This window comes from Oncorhynchus tshawytscha, linkage group LG08 (genome assembly GCF_018296145.1).
Source record: "Oncorhynchus tshawytscha isolate Ot180627B linkage group LG08, Otsh_v2.0, whole genome shotgun sequence".
Taxonomy (NCBI): domain Eukaryota; kingdom Metazoa; phylum Chordata; class Actinopteri; order Salmoniformes; family Salmonidae; genus Oncorhynchus; species Oncorhynchus tshawytscha.
The window spans coordinates 27,556,408-27,568,992 of record NC_056436.1 but is presented as its reverse complement, the minus strand read 5'-3'; the positions used below and the strand labels follow the sequence as shown (position 1 = coordinate 27,568,992).

The 12,585-nt window shown below is 45.1% G+C and overlaps 1 protein-coding gene and 1 long non-coding RNA gene across 3 annotated transcripts; both read right to left on the bottom strand.

Moving 5' to 3' along the window:
- Window positions 1-2,045: 2,045 nt before the first annotated feature.
- On the bottom strand, window positions 2,046-6,822 carry LOC112255766. Its single transcript, XM_024428612.2, has 5 exons — window positions 6,761-6,822; window positions 5,376-5,494; window positions 5,093-5,262; window positions 4,420-4,978; window positions 2,046-3,024 (listed from the first exon to the last, which is right to left on the bottom strand). Exons 1-5 carry the CDS (start codon window positions 6,820-6,822, stop codon window positions 2,792-2,794), a joined length of 1,143 nt encoding a protein of 380 aa, XP_024284380.1. The 3' UTR covers window positions 2,046-2,791.
- Window positions 6,823-7,680: 858 nt separating this feature from the next.
- On the bottom strand, window positions 7,681-12,121 carry LOC112257154. 2 transcript variants are annotated; one of them, XR_002954521.2, is made up of 5 exons: window positions 11,754-12,121; window positions 11,511-11,645; window positions 11,290-11,401; window positions 11,069-11,198; window positions 7,681-7,721 (listed from the first exon to the last, which is right to left on the bottom strand). It is a non-coding gene; the product is annotated as an uncharacterized LOC112257154 (long non-coding RNA). The 2 variants fall into 2 exon arrangements; XR_002954522.2 differs by having other exon boundaries at window positions 7,682-7,721; window positions 11,069-11,166.
- Window positions 12,122-12,585: the final 464 nt, after the last annotated feature.

Below are 12,585 nucleotides of genomic sequence, written 5' to 3'. Positions count from 1 at the left end.
AGTAGGCTTTTCAATCATTGAACCCTTATAAATAATTACTGAGAGTTTGACTATTGATGAGCTGTTTCTGGTGTGTGTAGTATAACTGTATAAAGAGGAGGGGGTCAAGAGATTCGACCAGCAGCCTATAGGAGGGAAGAGGTCTCCAAAGGAATCAGGACCTGTCACAACAAATCTGACAAGTCAGATGGAGAGGTGATGATGAGAGGTGACAGTAGAGGTCATGTGGTATAGCATTGTCACTGGACCAGAGGCCATCCATGACAGACATGATGACGATCATCACCGTGCTCAGATTGTAATCTTTTTAGAGCTAACAACACGTCATGTGTGTAGATGCAACCACACCGTTTCATTTACTTGTCTATGCATAATGTGAAGCCATTACTGTGACAAATCAACAAAACCATTTCAGTGATTTAAAAAAAAATGTGTATCTGCTAAAGAAAACAATGTTAATAACAGTCTGCAGTCTGTAGATTTACAGTGGTTTGAAGTTTAGAACAACAGTAGCACTATACAGTATTTGGACAATTTAGATCTTACAGAAACACTGATTGTTTGTCACTCTACAGTATAGATGTTTTTCACCCTGGCTCCCCGTTGGCCTGCCACACCCTGCTCCGCCCGCTGGTGGGGCAACTTCCCAGAACCCCTCTGACCCACAGGCTTCACTTTCTCTGCTAACAACAGAGCCACAACAAACAGACACAATCAGGCCCTCATAACAGCTGTCAGAGCAGCTTACCTGCACACAGTCAATCTGTAAATAGCACACCCAACTACCTCATCCCCATTATGTTTGTTTTTTAAATCTTCTTGCTCTTTTGCATCCCAGTATCTCTACTTGCACATCATCATCTGTACATCTATCACTCCGGTGTTAATGCTGAAATGTAATTATTTTGCCTCTATGGCCTATTTATTGCCTTACCTCCCTACTCTTCTACATTTGCACACACTGTACATAGATTTTTCTATTGTGTTATTGACTGTACATTTGTTTATGTGTAACTCTGTGTCGTTATTTTTGTCGCACTGCCTTGCTTTATCTTGGCCAGGTCGCAGTTGTAAATGAGAACTTGTTCTCAACTGGCCAACCTGGTTAAATAAAGGTGAAATAAAAATAAATATCCTGCGTTGGGGAATGGAGGGGTGATGAAATATCCTGTGGCCATTAATCTTTCCTCGGGCGTTGAGGGTGACTGAAACCACAAGGACAGGCACTGATTAAATGTTTCTAATAGAGGCCATTCATCTCCCTGTAAAACTCCTCCATGTGTCACCACCACACAGATAACTATCTTTGTTCAGCCTGCCTCTCTACATAGAGACATCAAGGTTTTCATAATGCTGCACACAAGTTGATCAACAAGCTAAAATCTTACAGTGATGTCTTTGGATCTGTACAATAAATGACAAACGTACTTTTAGGTTACTCATTTGTTGATGAGCATCCCATTCATGAACATCCCAACCTCGTTTCAGCATAACCAATCTGATCATGATGTTATAAAGGGCATTAATATTCCGAATGTATGTTTTGCATTAACGACCACATGTTTATGGTCATCGTGCACTCCGATTATCCATAGCTGCTGCTGTTTTAACGGAAGATCGTTCGATAATATGCTACTTAGTATGACTTGTGTAGACACATTTATATTTTCACATTAGTCATCAATATCTCCCAATCTGCCAATTTATCAAACCTCAAAGACTTTTGTTCTCTCTGTCTACCACAGGTGGAGCCAGGGCCTAGATAGATGATCAACTCACCACACCAGACTGGAATACAGATTTGTGGCCATACAAAGAGGGAACATTGAGTACAACATGGAATAAAAGATCCAGGTGATAATATCTTTATAATATCAATCTAAGCAGTTTTTTTGGTAACGTATTAGAAGTCAGATTTTTATTTTTTTATCCTTTATTTAACTAGGCAAGTCAGTTAAGAACAAATTCTTATTTACAATGACAGTCTCCTGGGGAACAGCAGGTTAATTGCCTTGTTCAGGGACAAAATGACAGATTTTTACCTTGTCAGCTCGGGATTCGATCCAGCAACCTTTCGGTTACTGGCCCAAAGCTCTAACCACTAGGTTACCTGCCCTTTTATGATGGGTACTAATTTTGAATTGTACAATATCAGCAATCAACCATTCACACACAGTCCATTCACCAGTCAATATTCCAAAGGTATAATCATTGTCTATGGCATCATGAATTACATTTATGTAAAAACATTTATCCTGCCAGGCTCCATATGGTTCACATGACTCCCACCAAACAGTAAGATCATTACATCCCAATTAAACATTTACCTAATTCAATCTCAGTTGAACAACTGTCTAATTTTATCAGTGTAGCAACATTACAGTACACATGCTGTACATCCACTGCTGACATCATGATGTCATGGGGTCAAACGCATCAACTGTGAGCTCCCTCAATGCATTAGACAAAGAGATTAGACAGAGCCAAGAAAGCAGTCTGCAACTTTTGTCAGAGTAACACAAAGTAAATGTAGTACCTGCACCATCAAAGTGGTGAGGTTGACTTCAGTATTTAAATCATGTAAGATAAGTTCATTAGCTCTATTCATTACCAATTAAATATAACATCTTAAAAAAAGGTAAGCCAAAATATAATTCCACCATGTTTAGATGACACTACTGATTCTGTATGAGGAAATATGAGTTGGTTGTGACAGGGGCAAGGGTGGAGAGAGGGGAACGGTTACATGCTGGGATGGGCTCGTGGGGGGGTAGGTGTGAGATTATTCCAATCAGAGACAAAATAAAAACCTCCAAGCTTGGACAACAACGCCCTCCATTGGCCAACCGGAGCATATTTCCCTCCATACTGACACCCTCCATGTAAGCCCAGTGACCACATAGAGATGACCTCTACATACATATTTGACCTCCTGCTTGTCTCTTCTCTGCTTGGATGGAGACTCCTGGATGCTGACCAGACTGTTGGAGTAGGGTCGCCCAGGAACGAGAGAGACCCTCTTTTCTGTGGATGAATAAAAGTCATTCCATGAGACACAAGAGGTAAATAATGGACCTCTGAAACAATCCGTTTTTTTTTACAAACTGAGCTTTGATTAAATGCCACATTTGGCCCCTGCTGTGTGTTGGTCTCTTAAGCCCAGGTCCCAGTGATGTGGCAGGGTATCAGTGTGGTGAGTGGGGCCATGGTTCCCCCAGACCACAGGAGGTTGGTGGCACATTCATTTGTATTTATTTTTTATTTAACCTTTATTTAACTAGGCAAGTCAGTTAAGAACAAATTCTTATTTACAATGACGGCCTAGGAACAGTGGGTTAGCTGCCTTGTTCAGGGGCAGAACAACAGATTTTTATCTTGTCAGCTAGCAACCTTTTGGTTACTGGGCCAACGTGCTAACCACTAGGCTACCTTCCGCCCTAATGGGTAATGGCTGGAGTGGAATGGTATCAAATACATCAAACACATGTTTTCCATGCATTTATGCCATTCCTTTTGCTCTGTTCCGGCCATTATTATGAGCCGTCCTCCCCTCAGCAGCCTTCACTGCCCCAGGCCCAGCGGTGATCAGCAAGGCCCAGCAGAGCTCCATCTGCTCTGGGTAACACCAGTGGCCCCTACCAGGGAGAGCAAGGGGTGGGGGTCACGGATGAGTAACTATGACAAGGTTGAGAGAGTCCTGGTATGACATTACAGTGCACCACCTCCTCTTTGCACTTCATCCTTCATCACCCCTCTCCCAGCAGTGGAGACCCCCTGCCCACCAGTACATGCACTTGAGTCCCACTCCGGGCACAGACTCCCCACTGAGTGACAGCAACAGGCCAGCAATGGCCACACACACACACACACACAAACAAGCACGCATTACATGTACTCACGTGCACACACACACATGCATGTACACACATACACATTTACTCTGAAGAGAGGCATTCACTGTACAGTCTCCAGCCAGACGTGAGAAACAACACTGGTTTCCTTCCAGGGCTGCTGCTGTTTCTAATGTTCCATCAATCTAATGTTCCAAAGGGCAACTCTCTTAATGTTCACCATCACAATGACAAAGGAAGATGTTACTAGAGGCATTTATTCTTCAATACGAACTCGTACACAAAAACACACCATCTGCATGTATATCAATAAACAATTACAATTTTTATCAAATCGGCAAATCTGTGCAAAATGACAAAGTATTCATTATTAGACCTTTGGTAACTGTGACACTAAATAGGTTTTCTAAATTTAAGATGGATATAAATAACAAGCTCGTCTATTTTAATATAATCATAAGATAAACGTAAGATAAAATAGTGCATATGTGGAGTCTGCAGAATGTGTCACTATGAAGCACACAATTATTGATTTGCATATAAACTGACAGTAAAAAAACACACAAACCTTTTGAGATGGTGGATACCTGCTCTATGGCAGGTAGTAGGCCAGAGAATGCCCTTTGGGTCTCCAGGGCTTGTTTCCACCAGCTGCCCAGCTTACAGTGACCCAGCCTATCCTCTAGGGTGCATCTGAAGCATGCTGCCTCCTCCTTGTGCAAGGCCTTCTCCCCTCCAGGTAACCTGTCTCTGGGGCTGAGGAGGTGCTGAGCTGGGGGATTGCGGCTGGAGTTGTTCCTGCGGGACAGAGGGACTCCAGGGACCTGTAGCTGTCTGGAGCGTACGGACCTCCGACGGGGGATGAGCAGAGAGGAGTCCTGGAGAGAGAAGGGCCGGATATTCCTCCCAGAGCCCCCACTGTCCAGTTCCCCCTCCAGGGTAGAGCCTCTCTCTGTACTTGGGCCACTGGGCCCTGCACTTCTCAGCTCCTCCAGAGAACAAAAGGTCTGGTGGAGCTCAGAGAGCAGGTCCTGGGTGGTCTCAGTGAGGGCACAGGATGTCAGGATCTCTGGTTGGTCCACTGCATCCTGGGAGTCCTGGCAGAAACATTCTATTGCTTCCTCAAGCTATGGAGGGTCAGACACCCTCTGAACAAACACAGAATCCCAGCTGGCCAATACTGTAGGTGGTCTGCATAGTATGTACAGTATTTATGTAATTGGACAGTAGAGGTCTGTCACCTGTAAGGGCTCCAGCTCCAAGGAGCAGAGAGATGAAGCAACAGCAGCCCCAGAGAAGAGGGAGGTCTGGGGGAGGAGGTTCTCTGATTTGTCCCCTCCAGGTATGACGCTCCACACGTCAGTCACATGAATGATTTCCTCAGTCACTTCCTTGTAGTAGTCAATGTAATCTGGATTATCATGAACAAAAGTAATTTAGTTAAAGGGCCAACTATTTAAATATCTCTCAGTTAAGTCATACAGCAGATATAGTGAAAACACAGCCACAACATTTGAAACACACCATAGTCAGGTGTCAGGAAGTTGTGACTCTCCACTTGGATCGCAGAAACAGAGGGCACTGATTGGTTGTCCTCATTACTATACAACTGAGGATGGAGGTTTAGTCTGCGCAGACTATCTCTGACAAACAAATGATCACATAAAGAACACGTCCTTATCTTACTGTACTTTATAACACAATGCTGGCCACAGAAAATAGTGCAACATTGGAATAATCAGTCTGTTGAAATTATAAAGTAAACATAGCCATTGTGTAAGGATTGAAAGGGGTCACCTTCTGTCTAATGTTACATCTACAGGGGGAACTGCCTCCTCTTCCACAATTACGAGGTTGTGTCCTGGTATCACAGGTCATGATCTCCTCTACTCCCCCCAATGGAAACATTACAAAATAAACAAAAAACACACACTTTCAAGAACTCAGAAAACCGGAAAATGTTATGTTGGGGTAATATTCAAGAACTTTATTTCAAAAAGAGCTGACAACTGAAATCTTGAGTATCATACAGCTCCAGTCAGTGCATCTGAACTCCCACTCAGTGGAGAATGCCATTACAACTCTCCTTCCGTGGCCTCCAAACGCCTTCCGTGGCCTCCAAATGCTCCTTCCGTGGCCTCCAAATGCTCTTAAACGCAAGTCAAACTAAATGCATGCTATTCAACCGATCACTGCCCGCACCTGCTCGCCCATCCAGCATCACTACTCTGGATGGCTCTGACTTAGAATACGTGGATAACTACAAATACCTAGGTGTCTGGTTAGACTGTAAACTCTCCTTCCATACTCACATTAAGCATCTCTAATCCAAAATTAAATCTAGAATTGGCTTCCTATATCGCAACAAAGCATCCTTCACTCATGCTGCCAAACATACCCTCGTAAAACTGACCATCCTACCGATCCTCGACTTCGGTGATGTCGTCTATAAAATAGCCTACAACACTCTACTCAACAAATGCAGTCTATCACAGTGCCATCCGTTTTGTCACCAAAGCCCCATACACAACCCACCATTGCGACCTGTACGCTCTCGTTGGTTGGCCCTCGCTTCATACTCGTCGCCAAACCCACTGGCTACAGGTTATCTACAAGTCTCTGCTAGGTAAAGCCCCGCCTTATCTCAGCTCACTGGTCACCATAGCAGCACCCACTCGTAGCATGCGCTCCAGCAGGTATATCTCACTGGTCACCCCCAAAGCCAATTCCTCCTTTGGTTGTCTTTCCTTCCAGTTCTCTGCTGCCAATGACTGGAACGAACTGCAAAAATCTCTGAAGCTGGAGACTCATATCTCCCTCACTAGCTTCAAGCACCAGCTGTCAGAGCAGCTCACAGATCACTGCACCTGTATATAGCCCATCTGTAAACAGCCCATCTATCTACCTACCTCATCCCCATACAGTATTTATCTCGCTCCTTGCACCCCAGCATCTCTACTTGCACATTCATCTTCTGCACATCTACCATTCCAATGTTTAATTTCTATATTGTAAATACTTCACCACCATGGCCAATTTATTGCCTTAACTCCCTTATCTTACCTCATTTGCACTCACTGTACATAGACATTTTGTTTTCTTTTGTTCTGCTGTATTATTGACTCTGTTTTGTTTATTCCATGTGTAACTCTGTGTTGTTGTATGTGTTGAATTGCTATGCTTTATCTTGGCCAGGTCACAGTTGCAAATGAGACCTTGTTCTCAACTAGCCTACCTGGTTAAATAAAGGTGAAAAAAAATAAACATTCCTGGTGTCTTTACTCAGGCTGTTGAAGGAGACAGGGTCTGTGGCGCCCTCTAGTGTCAGAGGCAGGTCAGGGCAGCCTGGGTGGAGTATGTCTGCTGGGAGGGATGGGCTGTCATCCTGCCTGCTGTGACACCATCCTCCAGGGAGGAGATCTGCTGCAGCATCACTGTGCTTCCATACACATAAGGGATGCCCCATCTCAGCGGGAGCAGAGAGGAGGCAGCGCTGAAAGAGAACATAGATTCAGAGCTCTCCTTGGATGGGGATTGTGCTGGAGTCCAGTGTTTCTCCTGCATTGAGACAAAGAAATTCATTATTTTAATAACCACCATTGCCCAAGTATTATACCGCAGCACGCTCACTCTCTCTTAAACACTGGAGTGATAGATGTGCAGAAGATGAATGTGCAAGTAAAGATACTGGGGTGCAAAGGAGAAAAAATAAATAAATACCGTATGGGGATGAGGTAGTTGGATGGGCTATGTACAGGTCCAATGATCTGTGAGCTGCTCTGACAGCTGATGCTTGATGTTAGTGAGGGAGATAAGAGTCTCCAGCTTCAGCGATTTCTGCAGTTTGTTCCAGTCGTTGGCAGCAGAGAACTGGAAGGAAAGGCGGCCAAAGGAAGAATTGGCTTTGGGGGTGACCAGTGAAATATACCTGCTGGAGTGCATGTTGCGGGTGGGAAATGCTATGGTGACCAGTGAACTGAGATAAGGCGGGGCTTTACCTAGCAAAAACTTGTAGGTGACCTGGAGCCAGTGGGTTTGGCGACGAATATGAAGCGAGGGCCAGCCAACGAGAGCGTACAGGTCGCAGTGGTGGGTAGTATATGGGGCTTTGGTGACAAAATGGAAGGCACTGTGATAGACTGCATCCAATTTGCTGAGTAGAGTGTTGGAGGCTATTTTGTAAATGACATCGCCGAAGTCGAGGATCGGTAGGATGGTCAGTTTTACGAGCGTATGTTTGGCAGCATGAGTAAAGGATGCTTTGTTGAGAAATAGGAAGCCGATTCTAGATTTAATTTTGGATTGGAGATGCTTGATGTGAGTCTGGAAGGAGAGTTTACAGTCTAACCAGACACCTAGGTATTTTGTAGTTGTCCACATATTCTAAGTCAGAACCGTTCAGGTTAGAGATGCTGGACGGGCGGGCAGGTCCGAGCAGCGATCGGTTGAAGAGCATGCATTTAGTTTTACTTGCATTTAAGAGCAGTTGGAGGACACAGAAGGAGAGTTGTATGGCATTGAAGCTCGTCTGGAGGTTAGTTAGCACAGCGTCCAAAGAAGGGCCAGAAGTATACAGAGGGGTGTTGTCTGCGTAGAGGTGGATCAGAGAATCACCAGCAGCAAGAGCGACATCATTGATGTATACAGAGAAGAGAGTCGACCCGAGAATTGAACCCTGTGGCACCCCCATGGAGACTGCCAGAGGTCCGGACAACAGGCCCTCCGATTTGACACACTGAATTCTGTCTGAGAAGTAGTTGGTGAACCAGGCGAGGCCGTCATTTGAGGAACCAAGGCTGTTGAGTCTGCCGACAAGAATGTGGTGATTGACAGAGTCGAAAGCCTTGGCCAGGTCGATGAATATGGCTGCACAGTATCGTCCCTTATCGATGGCAGTTATGATATCGTTTAGGACCTTGAGCGTGGCTGAGGTGCACGCATGACCAGCTCGGAAGCCAGATTGCATAGCGGAGAAGGTACGGTTGGATTCGAAATGGTCGGTGATCTGTTTGTTAACTTGGCTTTCGAAGACCTTAGAAAGGTAGGGTAGGATAGATATAGGTCTGTAGCAGTTTGGGTCTAGAGTGTCTCCCCCTTTGAAGAGGGGGATGACCGCGGCAGCTTTCCAATCTTTGGGGATCTCAGACAATACGAAAGAGAGGTTGAACAGGCTAGTAATAAGGGTTGCAACAATTTCGGCAGATCATTTTAGAAAGAGACAGTCCAGATTGTCTAGCCCGGCTGATTTGTAGGGGTCCAGATTTTGCAGCTCTTTCAGAACATCAGCTATCTGGATTTGGGTGAAGGAGAAATGGGGGAAGCTTGGGTGAGTTGCTGTGGGGGGTGCAGGGCAGTGACCGGGGTAGGAGTAGCCAGGTGGAAAGCATGGCCAGCCATAGAAAAATGCTTATTGAAATTCTCAATTATCGTGGATTTATCTGTGATGACTGGGTTTTCTAGCCTCAATGCAGTGGACAGCTGGGAGGAGGTGCTCTTATTCTCCATGGACTTTACAGTGTCCCAGGACTTCTTTGAGTTTGTGCTACAGGATACAAATGTATGTTTGAAAAAGCTAGCATTTGCTTTCCTAACTGCCTGGGTATATTGGTTCCTAACTTCCCTGAAAAGTTGCATATCACGGGGGCTATTTGATGCTAATACAGTACACCACTAGTTGTTTTTGTGCTGGTGCGGCTGGTTATATCTATTCCTGGTTCTACATTTTTGAATGGGGCATGCTTATTTAAGATGGTGAAGAAGGCACTTTTAAAGAATACCCAGGCAGCCACTACTGATGGGATGAGATCAATATCCTTCCAGGATACTCGGGCCAGGTCATTTAGAAAGGCCTGCTCACTGAAGTGTTTTAGGGAGCGTTTGACAGTGATGAGGGGTGGTGGTTTGACCACAGACCAATTACGAATGCAGGCAATGAGGCAGTGATCGCTGAGATCCTGGTTGAAGACACCAGTGGTGTATTTAGAGTGCAAGTTGGTTAGGATAATATCTATGAGGGTGCCCAAGTTTACAGATTTGGGGTTGTACCTGGTAAATTCATTGATAATTTGTGTGAGATTGAGGGCATCAAGTTTAGATTGTAGGATGGCCGGGGTGTTAAGCATGTCCCAGGTTAGGTCACCTAGCAGCATGAGCTCTGAAGATATATGGGGGGCAATCAATTCACATATGGTGTCCAGGGCACAACTGGGGGCAGAGGGTGGTCTATAGCAAGTGGCAACAGTGAGAGACTTGTTTCTGGAGAGGTGGATTTTTAGAAATAGAAGCTCGAATTGTTTGGGCACAGACCTGGATAGTATGACAGAACTCTGTAAGCCATCTCTGCAGTAGATTGCCACTCCGCCCCCTTTGGCAGTTCTATCTTGTCAGAAAATGGTATAGTTGCCTCCCGGGTGGCGCAGTGGTTAAGGGCGCTGTACCGCAGCGCCAGCTGTGCCACCAAAGACTCTGGGTTCGTGCCCAGGCTCTGTCGTAACCGGCCGCGACCGGGAGGTCCGTGGGCTGACGCACAATTGGCCTAGCGTCGTCCGGGTTAGGGAGGGTTTGGCCAGTAGGGATATCCTTGTCTCATTGCGCACCAGCGACTCCTGTAGCGGGCCGGGAGCAGTGCGCGCTAACCAAGGTTGCCAGGTGCACGGTGTTTCCTCCGACACATTGGTGCGGCTGGCTTCCGGATTGGATGCGCGCTGTGTTAAGAAGCAGTGCAGCTTGAGACAAGATAGTAGCTACTAAACAATTGGATACCATGAAATTGGGGAGAAAAAGGGGTAAAATGTAAAAATATATATATAGTGGTATAATTTCCATCCCATTAGGGATGGAAATTTAAGGGTTTTTTGTGGTCTTCCTAAGCCAGGATTCAGACACGGCTAGAACATCCGGGTTGGCAGAGTGTGCTAAGGCAGTGAATAAAACAAACTTGTGGCAGAGGCTTCTAATGTTAACATGCATGAAAGCAAGGCTTTTACAGTTACAGAAGTCAACAAAGAGAGCACCTGGGGAACGGGAGTGGAGCTAGGCACTGCTGGACCTGGATTAACCTCTACATCACCAGAGGAACAGAGGAGGAGTAGGATAAGGGTACGGCTAAAGGCTATAAGAACTGGTTGTCTAGTACGTTCAGAACAGAGAGTAAAAGGAGCAGGTTTCTGGGCGCGATAGAATAGATTCAAGGCATAATCTACAGTTATTGACTGTACCTCAATGTTGGCTGGAGTTGTCTGAGTTAAATCATAGATTCCCTGAGGAGTCTGATCCAATCCTCTGGAGAGAGAGTGTTGCTGTTCTGAGACTGATACTGCAGGGCAGAGAACAGACGAATAGGAACCCCTGCAATTCAACATTTCAATGACTTTCAGAATACTTGATAGTGATGATGATATTTCTGAAATCAGCATCAGTCACAATCACTGATCTGTACCTGGCTCTTTCACTGCCAAAGGGATCCCTGTGGTCCACCAACGCTGAGGAAGCCCCTCTATTCCACACTGACTCTCAGTCTCTTCCGACTGATTAGTACAATGGCCTACATCCTAATAAAGATAGTTTTTCAATAGAAAATGACTGACAAACACACTGCATGTACTGTATATGCCTATATGTATTTACATCTGTTATGATATGTGTTACAAAAGGGATCACCTTCCATACTGCTTCCATGCAGTCTGAAGCCTCCACACATAGACCAAGCCTCTCACATCCATTGAGGAAGTACCTGACATGTCATCACTTCCTGTGTGGCCTTTCTTTAGGAGGAACCAGGCATCTGAGATATGGCTGAGGGGCAGAAAAGGCTAGATTGTATGGCTTTCAGTTTTCATATTCAGAGAGACAGTATTTCATACAGTAGTCTATGCAGTATAGTATATCCTTGAATATCTATACCTGTTCTGTAGGAGTACATCGACAGAGAGCTTGAGGTTGTAGGGGCTGTCTGTGGCTGGTCTGATCCAGTATAGATATGTCAGCGCCAAGCAGAACTGCTTTATCCTCAGCAGACTGTGGATGATGCAGTAGAACCCTTTCTATATATAACCTGTAACAACAACAAGTGTTCTACCTGGAACCAAATGGGTTTCTTCAATGGTGAAAGCTAAAGAACCCTTTGGGAACCCTTTTTTCTAAGAGTGTAGCCATAGGGCACTCTAACCCCCATTTAGCTCTATTGCATCCCGCTAGAAGGCATTAAGAACACCTGCTCTTTCCATGACAGACTGACCAGGTGAATCCAGGTGAAAGCTATGATCCCTTATTTGGGTCACCTGTTAAATTCACTTCAATTAGTGTATATGAAGGGGAGAAGACATATTAAAGAAGGATTTTTAAACTTTGAGACAACTGAGACATGGATTGTGCCATTCAGAGGTGCACCGGTTTGTGTCAAGAACTGCAATGTTCCATGCCCCGACGAATTGAGGCTGTTCTGAGGGCAAAAGGGGGGTTCAACTCCATATTAGGAACGTGTTCTTTTAGTTTTGTTCACTCACTGTACACCAATGGACTAAGTGGTGCTGTGATACCAGTCAAAGGTCAACATACTGATAAGTGTCCATGGTCGAGCAGCCAGAAGGCCCGGATCTGCTGGGAAAAGCTGGGAGGGATGGTGAAGGCATGTCAAAAGGACTGCAGGAGGTCATTTTCGCACTGTAGAAAAAAGTACATGAGCTGTGCACAGGCTGTGTTAAGTGTAGTTTACATGATCAAGAATACTGTATAT